Source organism: Varanus komodoensis, unplaced genomic scaffold (genome assembly GCF_004798865.1).
Source record: "Varanus komodoensis strain SLA01 unplaced genomic scaffold, ASM479886v1 scaffold22, whole genome shotgun sequence".
In the NCBI taxonomy this organism is placed as follows: domain Eukaryota; kingdom Metazoa; phylum Chordata; class Lepidosauria; order Squamata; family Varanidae; genus Varanus; species Varanus komodoensis.
The window spans coordinates 16,516,704-16,533,732 of NW_025335606.1; the positions used below are offsets into that span (position 1 = coordinate 16,516,704).

General features: G+C 39.3%; 1 protein-coding gene across 6 annotated transcripts in view; it reads right to left on the reverse strand.

Annotated features, from left to right (window-relative positions):
- The window catches only part of RICTOR (RPTOR independent companion of MTOR complex 2), a 90,291-nt gene that overhangs the window by 52,980 nt on the left and 20,282 nt on the right, over nt 1-17,029 (reverse strand). For all 6 annotated transcript variants that reach the window (XM_044431584.1, XM_044431587.1, XM_044431586.1 and 3 more), the window contains 6 exons: nt 15,033-15,097; nt 10,120-10,251; nt 8,256-8,319; nt 2,863-2,989; nt 1,757-1,926; nt 730-797 (listed from right to left, as the gene is read on the reverse strand). In XM_044431584.1, the coding sequence (XP_044287519.1) occupies nt 730-797; nt 1,757-1,926; nt 2,863-2,989; nt 8,256-8,319; nt 10,120-10,251; nt 15,033-15,097 (626 nt within the window). The remainder of the gene's footprint in view (nt 1-729; nt 798-1,756; nt 1,927-2,862; nt 2,990-8,255; nt 8,320-10,119; nt 10,252-15,032; nt 15,098-17,029) is intronic.

The following is a 17,029-nucleotide window of genomic DNA, read 5'->3' on the forward strand; positions in this document are numbered from 1 at the left end:
TGAGAGAGTTACAATGAGAGCCTGTGTTTCTCTCATCCATCTGGGTGGGTTTTCTTTTGCTACTCCCTGCCCCTTCACTAGTGCTTTTCAATTGACAGCTATGGAACGGGACCTTGGTACTGAATGCAAATTGCTTATGTGCAGGCTTGCTTTGTCACTTCATTTCCTACTGGACTTCATCACTTCCTCTGATGCTTGAAACAAACAAGGAAGTGGACCAAGGGAGAGCTGTCACATCAGAAAGCCATAAGTGTGTACTTGAGAAAGACTGACAAAAATAACAGAAGCATAAATACAACTGTGCATCTGTGGGGTTCCCAAAAATTAATTTGAACATGGGTAGTGAAACAGTGAAAGTCACCCTGAAGCAGTGGTTCGGCATTGCTGAAGGAGCTGTCATTCACTGGCAGCATCACTGCTGAGACTGCTAAGAGCAACAGGAGCCTTTGTCATTCTTGACAAGCAGCTTGCTAGCCAATCCTCACAATTCATAACAAAATTGCTCTCCCAGGTTTGTATGACACACTAGATCACTGTAAATTGAATGGTCTTTAGAACAAACCATGGATTGTTAAGATGGCTTATTGCTAAAAACAGGCCAGCTTGTGGGAAGTGGCCTAAGTTTATACCACACAGCAATCCTCCAAGGCTAGCTATCCACACTAGGTTGTCCTGTCACGCAACCAGGTCACGGTTACTAATTTATGACTAATGGATGATTATACTTACTTCATCTGTCCTTCAGCAGTGTCTGGATTGTGCCTGTAGTGAAAGTCGGTATATGGAGCTAAAATCCGCTGTAACAAAGAAGTAAATGTAACTCCCAGTACAACCATTGCATCTTTATTATTTATCCACTGCAATTTTTTTGGAAAAAACTCCAACATATTAGAGGTCTGCATTTCTGTCTAGAACTAGAGAGCTAGCACAAAGTATAACCAATTTAAGACCTATAAGATGTCCTGTTTGACTAACATGAAAACATACATAATTTAAACAACGGAGAGCAGAATGCACCTACTTTGTTCAGTTTTGCAATATGGCCAGCTCTACCATAATATATAACGATTTATGTAGATTGAACCCACCCAGCTGCTTACTTTTTTCAGTTCAGGCTGATCAAAGAAAAAAGCAGAGAAAAAGAACAAGACTGGGATCTCTATCTCTGAGCAAGCACAGTTTTCAACATATTTACACCAAACTGATTATCCCACAGCAAGCTGTCACTTTTAACCACACCATTGCATGTTATGTCTTATTAGAGCAACGCTCCCAACAGAAAATTAGAGAGAAAACATAGGTTGTCTGTGATTATAATCATAGGACTAGCCACCTAAGTCATTCCCTGTTAGAAGATGTGATATTACTTCATTTTTGCTGTGAACCATTTTTTCACCCCCACTTGAAATCGATTCAAATAGCTGTATATTTATAAAAAGGACAGGTGTGGATGAATATGAAACAAGTATAGCATTTAAGCATTACAAATACTCACCTTGTTATTAAAAGACAAAGCTCCTATGTCAATATTTCTTTCCCTGTAAATAACTGTATAATTTTTCACTCCTTGTCAAATACAAATATTTCCTTAAATAAGTTTCTCAACTGTCAACTCATCCACTAGGCATTTGATGCTAGTCAGGCAGCACGAAGTTGTGTATATGATACATGGGTTCTAACACATGGAAATTCCTTCATGACTCAAAATAAGCAAATGTGCATATAATAAGACTGGAGAAGGAAATAAAATTCCTACCTCTAATTCTACATCTGCTCGCACATACTGTCGAGTCTTTGGATGATTGAGAAGATGCAAGACTGTCGTTATAAGAGCTTCATTTATACGGCTTAACTGACAGTCAATCACATTTTTCAAAATGGTACTCAGACCACCCCGAAGAGCAACTACCTCTGGATTCTGAATTGCTGAAAGAGAAAAATAAACTAATGATAATATTTAACATCACCATCTACATTTCTAATTCAACTTCAAATTATTCACTAGTTATTATGCTAAGCTTCATATGAATATCAATAGAAATATAATAGTTTAACTTAAAACTCTATTTACAATTAAGTATATTGTGAGTTTAATATATAATACTTGGAATGCTCAGAGGCAAGAGAAAACCAGGACGTCAAAGAGTGAGGTGGTTAGACTCCATCAAAGAGGATGCGGGCCAGAGCACAGTTCAACTGGAAGAGGTGACATGCTATCAAAAAGTGCAGCAAGATTTGGGCCATGGGATCATTTACAGCCAGACTCAATTGAACAGTTGAACAACAACAAATATTGTGATTTTAAATATTAAGAGGAAACAGATCATCTATATTCCCTAAATATTTCTAAGATTATATACTTCTTTCACTACATACACTTAGCAAGAGGTTCCTTATACATACTTCATGAATAGACAGATGCAGTCATGTGTTGGAAGCCCTCCTCCAAGCTACATCAACAGGATATTAGTGCAAATAATGAACATATTTAGAAAATAAAGCAAAAATAGTTCATGCAATGCTTAACTAGATTACGCAATGCACTGTCACATGCTATTTGAATGGCCACTAGCACAGATGGTTTTAAAAAGGCGTAAATAAATTCAAGAAAGTCTGTTTATCAATGATGTTTTTGAGAACAACTACATCAGCTCTGAGAACCTCAGCCATGGGGGTCAAATCTGCACCCCTGAGGTCCCAATCCAGTGAGTTCTCAATCCAGTGAGTTCTCAACTGAGTCCTTCCCTTTACATTATACAAGCCTACTTTAACATAGAATATTCAGGAAATTTCTAAACCATTTTTACATTGTCAAAGGTTAATGCATGGTACTCAACTAGACCTATTTTTTGAAATTCTTACCTAGTTCACAGATAATAGCAATACAGGCTCGAACCATTCTGTCCCTCTCCTGAAGGCCATCATTTCCAACTGCTATCAAGGAATTGGTAACTGAACTAGGAAATAGTGAAGCATTCACAGTTATCATCTGGAAAGAAATGCAAAAACAAGGAGCTTGTCACTTCACCTGCAGGAATCCAGGCACTGCATGTACCTTAAGAATATGGAACAACACTAATGGTTCTTCCTCCTCCTCCTCCTCCTCCTCCAATCCCACACAGAATGTTAGATTTAGCATCTTGCTCTTCTATCTTGGCATACTTAATAATTTGTTTCTAAAAAGATACAGATGACCTTATACTGTAGATCATATGTGAGAAAAAGCCATAGTAAAGGAAAGGCAATATTCTTAAATGATAACAGAACATCTTAGGGCCTTCATGTCCAATTTGTTCACCGACATTTGGGAACAACAGATACACAATCAGAAGTAGTTATTAAAACAATGCTGAACTGTGCCAACAAGAATAGATTCCTCTCCCTTGAAATGTTTGTAAAGAGAATAAATTGTGTGGCAAAATTGGAGACATGAGTCACACAAAGCTCTCCATCTGTTTCCAGAAGTCATAGATTTTCTAAGATAAGCATAGCAGTACAATTCTCACACAAGCTCTCCAACATGCTGCTTGCTGCTGCTACATGACAGCAGAGTTTTGATTCTGCTTTTCATAATATCTATTAGCCAGAGATCTACCAGCAGATGCAAAGCTGTCTTCTCTGCACGCATGAGCAAGCCACCAGAAAAGGGCCAGAATGAGGCTAATTCCACCATAACTTCTGTGGTTAGTACTTCCCTGTTAAATTTAACATCTACAGAAGTCTCGTACATCTCTAAAACAAATTAATTTTCAAAGCAATGTGAGAAGTAACCTGAAGTATTTGGGGGAATGAAAGGTGGCCATGGTATGGGTAGAAAGAAAACCCATGGTTTGTTGTTGAGTTGTGAACTGTGGGTTGATTAAACCATGGCTTACATTTATATGAATCCTGAACCATTAAATCTTATGCCAGGCTGCAGAGGTGGCACATAAGAGTGGTTAAAGAATCAAACAACCAAACCAGCTGTTCTACATAAGAACAAAATCAAAGACTAGACAGAAGCACTAGCGATGGCATGGATTTTCCAGTGGGAAACTGCCTTTTCATGCATATCTCCATTCCTGTAAGAGAATGCACAATGGCTATGAAAAGCCGCTTTCATAAGAACTTATGAAAAGCCATGCTGAATCAGACCAAAAGTCCATCAGCACTCTTTTCACACAGCAGTCTGAAAACCAGCTGCCCACAAGATCCTTCACGCAGGATGGGTGCAAGACATCCTGCTGTCCTACAGCACTGAAGGCATGCAGAATACAGGAAGGGAATGGACAAAGGAAGAGGGAAACAAATACAGCAACTAAGAAAACAAACCATGCTTTGTTTGATCATCTGCCAGACTAACCCTGAACAGGGCAACAAACATTATTGGCACTGTGTGCAAAGCAGGCAGCCAAAAGACAGGTGTGAGAGACTGAGTAATGCATGCTGCTATCATTGTTTTCCCACCTCTCTAAAGAGAAAGGTAATATAAACCTTATATAATGCATTCCCTCTAGCAAAGACATCTCAATTATGCAAAGCATGAAGGAGCTAACAGAACACAATGGACCATCTGACCCTTTGTTATTCAAGTTTTAGAGAATCTCTAAACAAAAAAATATTCATAAATGTCTTCCTGTCTGAGCTACACTGAGGGCCAAACCAGTCAAAGCATTCATATGCGCATATATTTTTTTAAAATATATAAATATATGTTTAGGGCGCAGAGATTCACTGGTGCCCAAAGAAGACTTGCTCTCAAAGTGAACAGCTGTTTCAAAAGTGTGATTTGTGCCAGGACTGCCACAAAGAAGGAAGGTGTTGAGCTTGTCCTTACCACCAGCTACAATACAAAAAATTAACAGCCGTTAGGAGAAAAGTGCATTTTTAAAAATGTGTACAAACACATTTAGCTTTTCTTCCAGCCTGGCCTTAAGAAGGGCATTCAAGTATGTTTTGAAGTAGTTAAAATCTCTCTATAAGGAGGTTAGCAGAGAGGAAGCAATTTTGTTTTATTTGCTGGTCAACTTTCAATAATGGCTCTATATATGAAGATTCAACATTGGAGCTAAGATAATGTTTATTTATGAAACTATTTTTGAGAGACTGCTGCTTTGCAAAGCACGATCTGCTACCCACAGAACAGGAAGTGCCTTCAGATAAAACTTTAAAGAAACCCCATACCATTTCCCACCTACATTAATTATTTAATTAATTCATCCATGTTATTTTGTACCATTACACGAGATGCAGAGTAGGTATCTTAATCTATTCCAAAGAAACAAGGCCTTAGGCTCTTGAACAAGCTGACACTAATCACAGGGGACAGAAAAGCACAAGCATGCGACCACCTGTACCTAGGGCTCTTTTGCTACCTGATTTTCTCTGCATTTTTCAAAACTGGAAGATATCCTATGAGTTTACCATCTGAAATCTGATGGGTTAAAAATTCCTAACAACAAAACTTTCATCAAGTAATTATTTCTATCTTACCCTCTCTTTCAAATGTATTAGAAAATGCTTTGTATACCTGCAGTGGGGAACTTCAAGCCCAGCAAATTGGGCCTTGCCAGGTCCAAGGGGGTCAGACTAGATGGCCCGGGAGACCCCTTCTGACTCACTCTGTTTCTATGAACTCGCCACTTCTCCAGGCCTCATTGCTTTTACCTTGATCACTGATCATTTGATGGTTTCCTGGCTTTAGCACAATGTATTTCTCATTCTAACATGCCTTGTTCACACCTCTGTAACTGCCAGTAAGGGATGCGGTGGCACAGTGGTTTAAACTGCTGAGCTGCTGGGCTGGTTGATCGAAAGGTCGACAGTTCGAATCTGCACACAGGGTAAGCTCCTGTGCTTTATCCCAGCTCCTGCCAACCTTGCAGTTCAAAAGCATATAAATGCAAGTAGATAAAAAGGTACCACTTCGGTGCGAAGGGAACAGCGTTCCGTGCACTTTGGTGTTTAGTCATGCTGGCCACATGACCACAGAAACTTTCTGTGGACAAATGCTTGCTCCCTTGGCTAGAAAACGGAGATGAGCACTGCCCCTAGAGTCAGGCATGACTGGACATAACATCAAGGGGAAACCTTTACCTTTTATTTTGACTGCCAGTAAGAGCTTTAAGCTAAAATATGCTGATGTGTTTTGCATTTTGACTCCATCTCTTTTACCCCACCCACCACTGGAATGCATCCCCAGAGAGCTTCTCTGAAACTGAATTCAGCTCTCAGACTAAGAGAGCTTTTTCACTCCAATGTAATGACCTAATTTCTTGATATTCACTACTCTGAAGAGTAGGTCCTGGGGCAATTCTGACTAATTTCCTTAATAATTAACTGGTTTTTAAAAACCTCTACAACTTACTCCTTCTGAGAAGATGGATGGGATACTAGGGGAAAAGCAACCCAAATGAAGGACACAGCAAATAACACATTATATACCTTGAGCTTGCTTCTTTATCTTGTGAGTTTCAAAGTTCTTATGGCACAATCCTATGCGTTAGACAGAAAAAAGGCCTACAGTTCTCTGTATGCCCCAGCCACCTATGTGCTTTTATTATTACTACTAAGATTTATATGGCCACATATCAATATGTTTCCTGACAGGTTTACAGGGATAGAAGTAAAATATAAGCCAGTTACAAAATAACCAAACACTAAAAATGCAGCAGTTTAAAAAATAATAATTTATAAATATAATTTAGCTGCCGAAGTTACAGAAAGCTTACAGAGCAAGAGCCCCAATTTGTAGAACACTTACTGTTTAAAAATCATGGGTGAATATAAAGGCATGAAAATGGCACCAAACGTCTGTGCAGAGGCTATCCTACATCAGGGATGCTACCACTGATATGGCTCTTTCACCGGTAGCCACTTAATCTCAATTTGGTGGGGAGACATGAATAAGCTCCTTGGAAGATGACTTCTAGGTTCAGGTGGAAAGAAAGGCAAGGGGCCAAACATGTAAATAATTTAAAAAGTTAAAACCAGGATGTTAAATGCTGGATTTAAAAGAATCCTAAGAGTGCAAACCTGATCCTTTAGGGCACGGATGAGCAACATCAGGGGTCTAGGGACCTCTTTCAAACTTCCAGACCCCTCTGTGGGCCACTCTATCATCAAATTCTGTGGCAGCAATTTATCCAATTTACCGCCTTTAGAAAGGCCACATCTAGTTTAAAAACCAGCAAAATTTGGTCTAAGGCTTTGGGTTTGGTTGGTTGTTTTCTGGGAACTGCATAAGAGGCTGCGAGTTGCCTTTGTTCACTCCTGTTTTAAAGAATGGGCTTTTAATCACTTTTAACTGATTTGGCTTCTTGCTTCAGTTTAACAAATGAACTTAAATGTGTATTTATATACTGTGTTAATAAAAGGTAAAGGTAAAGGTTTCCCCATGACATTAAAGTCTAGTCATGTCTGACTCTAGGGGGCAGTGCTCATCTCTGTTTTCTAGCCGAGGGAGCCAGCATTTGTCTGCAGACAGTTTCCGTAGTCATGTGGCCAGCACGACTAACACCGAAGTGCACGGAATGCTGTTACCTTCCCACCAAAGTGGTACCTTTTTATCTACTTGCATTTATATGCTTTTGAACTGCAAGGTTGGCAGGAGCTGGGACGAAGCAGGGGAGCTCACTCCGTGTGCGAATTCGAACCGTCGACCTTCTGATCAGCAGCCCAGTAGCTCAGCAGTTTAAACCACTGTGCCACCACATCCCACTGTGTTAATAGTGCAACACATTAAGTTGATTGGGAAAGTCAATGATATCAAGTCAACAGAGGTCTGAACATAGTTATTCATTTATTTTAGTTTTGACCATCCTAAATGGCTTGCTTTATTAAATGCAATGGGCTGCATGCAAACATTACATAGGTCTTTTTCACTAGCACAGGCTACTTCCAACAGATTTTAACACCCACCTTCCATGTCTCAAGCTTATTTTAGGGTCCCCAGAGAGTCCCCTACAAGTTGGTTTGGGAAAAGGCAAGAGAGGATAGAAAGGAAAATTTCACTGCACAAGCAGCCTCTGCTCATATAAATTCAGGATACAAATAAATAGTTGAATTTTTTTTTCTACATTCTATTCCCATATTTAAATTATTTTTGCAACAGATCAAGTGTAGTTGAGCACCACTGAGGGCTATTTCACACATTAAAGCAGTGAGGTGTTCAAAATATTGTATTACTTAAAGTCATATATAATTCAGTACTGGGTAATTAGTGCACAATTTCACTACATGGTTATATATTTACATACCTTTATGTATTTACATACCTTTCTGACTAAACGAAGTGCCTGTGTCCTTTCTACTTCATTACTCTGCTGTATGTCAATGCACCTAAAATCATTTTTAAAATGTGGATTAAATATATTTATCTCTTAAATTTGGATCCATAGGGTAAAGTGTGTATCATTTAAAAGAAGTTATGCTGGAATCATTTTCCAATATATAATTTGTCTCCTATGGACCAAGAGCTTTCTTCTTCCCACAGACAGTTTTAAATCCACAACAGCATTTCTACTGATGGAAAGAGGGAGGAGGTGATCTTCACTAATCCCCACCTTACAGTCTTCTAAACCAATTTCTGTAGGGTTGGAGGCCCTATAGAACATACATAATCATGATGACTCCTCTGCAGAACATATATGGGAGGTAGCACTGAGGCTGAAGAGGGAAATTGGAAAACACCACTCCTTCCTCCCCCAAGTCTCCTGAGCTCTACTGCTTCTGTTGCAGGGAGGGCTCCCTTGGACAAACCCCTAATTATTTTAGAGAATGGAGTGGTGAGATTCAGGTTCTAGAGATGACAGATGCAAAATAATCTAAACATTTAGTTACACCAGAGCCCCTCCCATTCAGTCTCCCAATTTTCAATTCTCAAATCCAGGCTACACAATACATATTTAATAATTAGTCTTATTCTTGTAATTCCTAGTTAAATGAGCTTCTTTTTGAAAGCTCTCGCTCTACATATTTAATGTCACCAAAGAAGGGAATTATTTGGTGTTAGTGTACAATTGAATTGATTAATAGTTCCAGATCTGATCAAAGAAAAGGTACAAGTGCAGGACCCAATTAATGGGAGGGGAAAGCAAGTCCAAACCACAGTCTGATTATAATGAAGCATCAATTCGCAGACCATGCTTGAGGGTACATATAGAACATAGCACATTTTATTCAAGTTCTGTTATCCAGATCTTATGAGATTTTGCTAGAGCCAAAAATGCAGTATTAGACCTGTAAAAGTAGCATTTTCAATAGTGAGTCGCTGCTCCAGGCCCTTCCCCAGAAAAAAGAATTTCTACTTGGGCAATTAAATTAGGACTTGTCATTTGAGGTGCAAGGTGTGTTTGTCTATATGTGACATGCTTTCAAGACTCTAGAGTCCCAGAATTCCTTGTGCATTGGCAAGAGGAAGGGACAGCTAGTGGGAGGGATAAAACACCATAATAATCAGACAAAAAAAATAAAAATAAAAATAAAGATTTAAAGTGAGTTGGTTTATTTATGAGAGGGTAGTATCTAATTTTCCCTTGGTTAGAATGCTAGTGGTTTCAGAAGCAACTGTAAACAAGCAGAAATGTGTATTTCCAAAATGGGGCATGTCAATGGATCTTGCAGAAGGCTTTACTGACTTGCCCCAATCCAGGAACAAGTGTCTCTGATTGCTTCCAGGATCGCTTCTCAAAGCACTGTTGGGTGGGTGATGAGTCCTGCTTATGCAACAATTCAAGCACAAGCACAGGGACAGTATCCGCCCCGAGGTTTCGGCAAGGGGCGGCATAGAAATGTTATAATAATAATAATAATAATAATAATAATAATAATAATAATAATAATAATGGATACTGTCCAAAGTATCTACTGCCACATTAGTCCACCAAAATGTTAAAAAATTGAAATATCAACAGAACAATGCCTTCATTAGCTCAAGTCAAAAAATTACTCAGCAGGCTTGTAGGATTCTTTTTTTCAGGGTGGATGTCATATTAAAAGAGCCACGCAAACAGGATGCAGTATTTCCAGAATTCTCATGTTACAAGTTTGCATTTTCCACCATCCACAAAAACTAATGCTAAGAGTGACATAAATGGCAAAAAATTATTCAAATCATGAAAAAGAAGAGTAATTTGTTACCTGGCTATCAAGTAGTCCACTTTCAGTTTTAACACCTTCTGTAAAATACTGGAGTCTCGGATAAGATATCGTAGGGCTCGTAGCCCTGCTGCTCGCACCTCTTTTGCTTCATTCAGTAAAGCTAATCGCAAACTATAAAACAAATGATGAGAAGATTGTTCAGACTTCAAATAATCAAAGGCATCCATTTCATTAAAACAGATTACACCTCTCCCACCTCATTTTACGTGTTTGTATAAGCAAAAGCCAAAAGGCTCCCTATTATTGTAATACACCTTATTTCTCAATGATTTTTATATCATGGTTTTCAAGGCCCCTGAGCCTTCACAAAGTAATTCAAAACATACAAGAATTGGATAAATCTGCTAAAAATAAATATTCAATAAGCCAACACATAAAATTATGAATACAGTCAAATCACAAAAAAGAATCCAGAAGAACAGCAAAATATAAAACTTTTCAACTCCCTGCTCAAAATAGTAACATTGAAAGCAAGTTGTACTGTCTCCTACTACAAAAAGAATAGCAAATAAATAGCTGCCCTCCTTTAAAAGAGTTACACAATTCTAAACCCACAAAGTTTTAAGGAGCTTACAAGTAATTTGGTTTGCACTCCAAAGCCATCTGGAAATTTCTACCAATGCCAATTTGTAAAATTCAACCATAGATTCAGAGGACTTACCATCCCAGTCTGTGATATTATTTGGATGGTGGGGTATGGAATGTATGTGGCCCAATACTTCCTGTTTTGAAGCTTTGGTGAGACAAAATCAGTACTAAGAGCTTAAACTTCTAAAGCCTCAGCTGCATGGTCCAGCTTGTACCAACAGAGGCCAACCATTCACCCCTTTCAGGGTTAGGGAGAATACTTCTCTGAACACACTGGATAGTGAAAAAAGAGGGCTGGCGGGGTTTGTTTTTGTTTTGTTTTTGCTTACCTCTGTAGCTATTTCAGGAAATTATCTGCCTTAAGCCCTTTGGCTCTCTGATTGTGGAGGCCATTCTTTTTATGGCTGGCACACATTAAATGGATTTGCAGGTCAGGGTGAGTTCAAAGACAGATAATGCTAGCTATCTGTTGATGCAATGATTCCTTAACACCATAGAACTGAAAGAAGGCGCTTGTTTCTCTTGCCTGAGCTCATTTGCAGTTTCTTATTAAAATTTCCTATGGCCTGGCTGTTGATATCAGCACTCCTAAGTGCATTCTCCATCCTGGTGGAGCCAGGCCAGCTCCAAAGGAAGTTTAGGGCAATGAAAAGACAGAGAAGTCAGTCTGAGTGCTATTCAGGAAAGCTCAGAATAAATCTAACCAAACATATGTGAAGGACCATTTCAAACCACATACTTTGCCAGTGAAAGAAGTTTCCTTCTGTGCTACTACTGCATTTGCACAGAGCAGACTTCTACTACTTTTCTGTACTTTTTTTTGAGGCCTTCTTTGCCAGGATGCTTGAGAGGAGGAACTGTGGCAGTTACTGGCTTGTCATGGACAACTTGCTCTTTGTTTGTTTTGACTAGGACTCCAGTACTTGTACAAGTCAGCCAGATGCAATCACAGCAACCACTTGCTGTCGGTTTTGGATTCTCTTCCTTGTAGATACCCTCTGCAGATGCTTGAGATTTACACCGGGAGAGGCAATGTAGCCCTATTAGTTCTGTACATCTCGGCAGCTTTCATTACCACTCACCATGGTACCTTTCAGGACTTGGGATATATTGTTTTGCAGTACTTCCAGTCCCGTCCTTTTGACTATGTCCAGAAAGTGGAGCTGGGGGCTACTTTTGGGCCTTACAATCATTGGTCTATGGCAGGGGTCTCAAACTCGCAGCCCGCGGGCCAATTGCCAGGATGGGTGGGGCACGGGGGAGGGGCCCCGCAGCCTTCAAAGCGCCGGCAGCGCCCGGGCTGGCCTCCGGGAGCGATGCGGGATGAGCGGCCCGCCACCCCCGCGGTGGTGGAATCCTTGATGCAGCCCAGCCTCACCCAGACTCTACTTCCAGCGGCCCCCAGGTAAGTTGAGTTTGAGACCCCTGGTCTATGGTGTCCCATGCGGCCCCAACACATGAAACTAATCTGGAGCAAGGTGTCAGTAATATGCTGATCACACCTAACTGTATTCTTCTTTGTAATCTAATACCAAGAAAGCAGTGACACGCTTGAATGCTACCTAGTTTCAATAATGGGCTGGAAGAAGTGGACATTAAACTCAGACCTGGCAGAGGTGGTGTTTGTCAGCAGAAATCCTATCTGGGGACTGGCATTAAATCTGTTCTAAAAGGGATTGTACAGTGGTACCTCAGCTCATGAATGCCTCAGTTCATGACCAAATCGGGTCACGAACAGAAATTTCTGAAAAATTTTGCCTCAGGTTGCGAACTCCATCAGGTGGAGATTGCGATGGTGGCCGTCTCCCCCCCCCCACCCGAGCGCGTCCACGATCACGCCTGTCTCCTCCCAAGCGCGCTTGTAATTGTGCCCTTCCATGGGGGGGGGGGGAGATGGCTGCGATCTTTGTTGTTCTTTGTCACTTTGCTTCAATTTTTTGTGATTAAAAAAAAAATAGTTACAGAATGGATTATCCTTATTTACATTGAACCTTATGGGGAAATTGGGCTTGGCTCACAATTTGGGTCATGACCAGAGTCCTGGAATGGATTAAGTTCGTCAGCCAAGGTACCACTGTACTTCTAAGGATCAGAGTAGAAAGCTCAGGTCCACCACTTAGGCAGTGGTCACAAGTAGTGTATTTGCACAATTACATTTGATATGCAAGCTGTGACCCTTCTTGAATTGGTCTGACTTGGCAACAGCCATCCCTTGGTTTCATCACACTATGGCAATGCACTCTACAGGATTATAATCTTGAAAAGTATCCTCAAACTACAGTGAATATAAAATGCATCAGTTAGGCTGCTAACCAGTACATGAAATCAGAACGGTTGCACAGTCTTGAATCACCTGTCAATTACATTAGCAGTTCAATTCAAGGTATTGCATCTTTAAACTATAAATCCCTAAGAAGCTTAAGACCTAACTATCTAAGGGACCACCTGTCTCACTGCGAACCTGTCTAGCCTAGATCTGGATGAACAACCCTCGTAAGAGCACTATTGTTTTCCATTTTGGGGCACACGTGAAAAGACTTTCTTCTGCACTGCTCTCTCCAGAACTATGATGGGATACCATTCACTCAACTTTTAATAAGTGTGTAAAGACACATATTTTTAAGTTCACCTCTTACATTATATTTTAATGCTTTCCTGGTTTTAATCTTCCTTAAAAACTGTTTTAAGGTTTTATTGTTTTAAATGTGTTATTGCACATTGCCTTGGTGGCTTGTTAGTGAATAAGTCAGTACATCAAATAAGGTAATAACAATTAAAAAGATCTCAAATCAATTTATTATCATAAACTAAGGAGTTACTGAACAGGTAAGTTTTTCACTTTTATGGAGGTGTATTGTACACACACCTCCACCAAGGCTTTTTGCTTCTTAGCATGCACACCATGGGTAAGTGAACAGAAAAAGTGAACAGGTTTAGCAAGGAAGCAAAGTAGAAGGTAACTGTAACCCACCCAGAGAGCTTTGGCTGCTGGGTAATGTAGGATTGTAATAAATGAATACATAAAAGATAACAACGTAAGTAAAAATAAATAAAATATTAAACTCTCAGAGAATTTCTAGAGCCTGCTAAACATCAAAATATTCAAGTGGTCAACTAGATCCATGGACAATAAAATAATCCCAAAATTTAAGTAAGTTAGCACTACTTTTATTGGTTTACACAGTGACATTTAACTGTTATATGCAACTGTTATATGCAACAATATTGAAATACTCATAGCAGTATGATAGCCTACTGAAGTCAGCAATGAGTGAGTTTTGAACAATAGTCCACATTTAAAGTAAAAGGCAAAAAAAATAAGGAATAAACTTCACAGAGAAAAATATAGGATTGAATTAGGCTCTTAACAGAATAAGTTTTCTTCTAGACATTTTCTTCTATTACTATTAAAAATCCATTTCATATTTGCACCAATAAAATATTGCATCTGTTATTTTTTCTGGTTATGGGTTTCAAATCAAATATATTTTTCTTCAACAAATTATTTTTAATTTGAAGAATTAGTGCACCCCTGATCCTGGAAAGTACACCAAGAATCACTGCCCCTTTCATTCTTAACCTTGGGTCAGGTATGCCACTGGGTTGAACCTAAGTGGCAGGGTATGAAGGAAAAGGAAACCACTCCAAATCTAGGCTAGGGGCCTTTTTTCACATCTTCTAGTCATGCTGAGTGTTGACCATTGCTGAGATGTTTCAGATATACAGTTCATTTCACTTTACATGAAATGAGAAGGTTGCAGAGGATGACATATCTCAGACACAACAATGCTATGGTCCCAGACCACAGCAGATTCCTGTTTTCCAGACCACAGACACTACTATAACACAGCGAGGAGGAACCAGAGATCTGGCCATTTCCCCATGCAGTTGCCTCAAAAATATCTGTAGCAGCTGCTCTTCATGTTGCAACCTCAGAAAGGGAGAAAGGAGATTGGGAGGTAGCTAGGTAGAGTACAGGAATGGATACATGGAATCCTACAACCTCTCTATTGTCATCTCTGCCCTATGCTAGCAAGCCAGCTTCAAGTCTACTTATCTGGAATTGCTTTTCTTTTCTTTTTTGCCAAGCAGGTCAAACCACTTCAGTTGATCCTCCCACCTTGAGTGGATCTTGCTGATGGGGCTTTCGACAGATGGCCTGCTTACTAACTCATGTCTACTTGAACCATGATTTCAACAGCCTTCAAAATACAGTTTGAAATACAGGTTGATTTAAAGGTAAATGAATTAAGGTATCGTTTATGAATGGTCCAAATATTCAAAAATAAAAAGTGACTCCTTACCATATAATGATGTCTTCATGAGTAAAACCTAGTTTTTCTTCAGTATGACCAGCATTACAAAGAAGCTGCAAATAAATGTGCATATTTTAAACACTGACAGTCTAGTCTGTAGCTTAACATGGAAACAGTGCTTAACTAGGAAATATTCCATATTGTTTGTCTTGCTCTGACTTTACAAACCCCAGAAACTTTTCAAGATATTATCAACATATAAAGAAATAGCGATTTGGCATTATCAGCATCCTAATTTAGCAAAATTTAAATATATATATATATATATAGATAGATAGATATCTAATCAAAGAGAGTTCAGGAGAAGTTCAGGAAACAATAGAGCATGTCATGTTTTACTGCTCACTTTACCAGGAAGTATGTGGCAAGTTTATCCTCTCTTTGATTAGAAAATTTACCGCCCACTCGGATGCAGAGGTGGCCAAATTTTTTCTTATGAGAACTAACCTAAGATCATAGCCTAGAGTGCAAGTTTTTTGGCAGCTGCTTGTAAAATCAACAGGGTGCTGTCCACAATGAGTATATATTTTAATGTCTGCCCATTTTTTCACAAGGAGGACATGAATACAGCAAGTGACCACATGTCTGTCTGCAACTGCGAGCAGATGGCCATAATCGAGATTGTGCTCAGGGAGTGGTGTGGGGGGGAGATGGCTGCAATCGCAATCATGCTCATGTGGGGAACATGGCCACGATCACGATCATGTTCGTGTGGGAACATGGCCACAATCATGGTCGTCACCTGATGCAGAGTTCACGACCTGAGGCAAAAGTTTTCCAAAATTTCTGTTTGCGACCCAATTTGGTTGTGAACTGAGGCGTTCGTGAGCCGAGGTAGCACTGTATTATGTGAACAACACAGTCAACTGAATATGACATAACACATTCAATACCATGTTGGAGCACATTGTCCACCTATAATACAGGTCCTATGTGATCTGACTCCCTAGCAGATGATGGTGGAAAGAGATCATAAGCCTATTCCCTAGTTTTGGAGTGGAGAAATAATCTACTCTGCTCTATTGCTGCACTTTCCATTCTCTTTTGGTATGTTCTGAAAGGACCACAAGTGTGGAACAACAATGACTGCAAAGTAAGTCATCAAAGTTTCTTATATTCAAGAGGCTCAATTTGCCTAATCACCATCTCAACTAAAGCAGTGTGTGTAGCAACTGTTCTTGTGAATGTTAATTTACACCTCTCAGTTTCTTAATACATACCACAGTTCCATAATATATATTTAATGTATTCAGACTGTATGTATAGATGGTATTAAAATGCTGTCAGATTATTCAATTCACTTTATGAGAGTCAACCTGGAAAACATTTTTCTCAGTTGTTCCCTGGAGCAACTCTGGCCTCATCCAGTGTTCAGAGAACAAAACCTGCTGCGAGGCTGAGCCCTCTGGGCATAAACATGTAAGGGAGGTTTTTTTGATTCAACTTTCTAACATTTAAAAATATCAAAACTGATTCCATACATCAACTAATTTTTTTGCACTTTTGTACTATAGTAATAACTGCCTGTGTAAAAGGACTCATATTAACTGCATTGCTTGAACATTGTCTAAGAAATTATAAATTAAAAGTATACAGCTGCTTGCTAGGTATATTGTAGAAATGGGTTAAAAAATTCTACAAATATATTTATGTTTCTGATAGTCAGCAGTTAGTTATGCTTGTTACTTGATATACTGAAATCAAGTCAAGTGAGACACAACTGTGTGACATTCACATGTCTGAGAGATCACATCACTAGTTCCCTCTATCTTTCCCCTAAATAGAAGATTTAGCTCTTGAGATACACTTCAAACAATTACATTACACAAGTGCTCTAAAAGCTTGTAACCTGTATTCAGTGAAAGCTGTTTGAGGATAACAATGAATAAAAAGGATAAAAGTTCAAAGTGTTTTTCCCTTTTCATGCTATACATAATTTTCCAAAAAGGCAGCTACCTAGGAAGATTTCACAGAAGTACCAAACA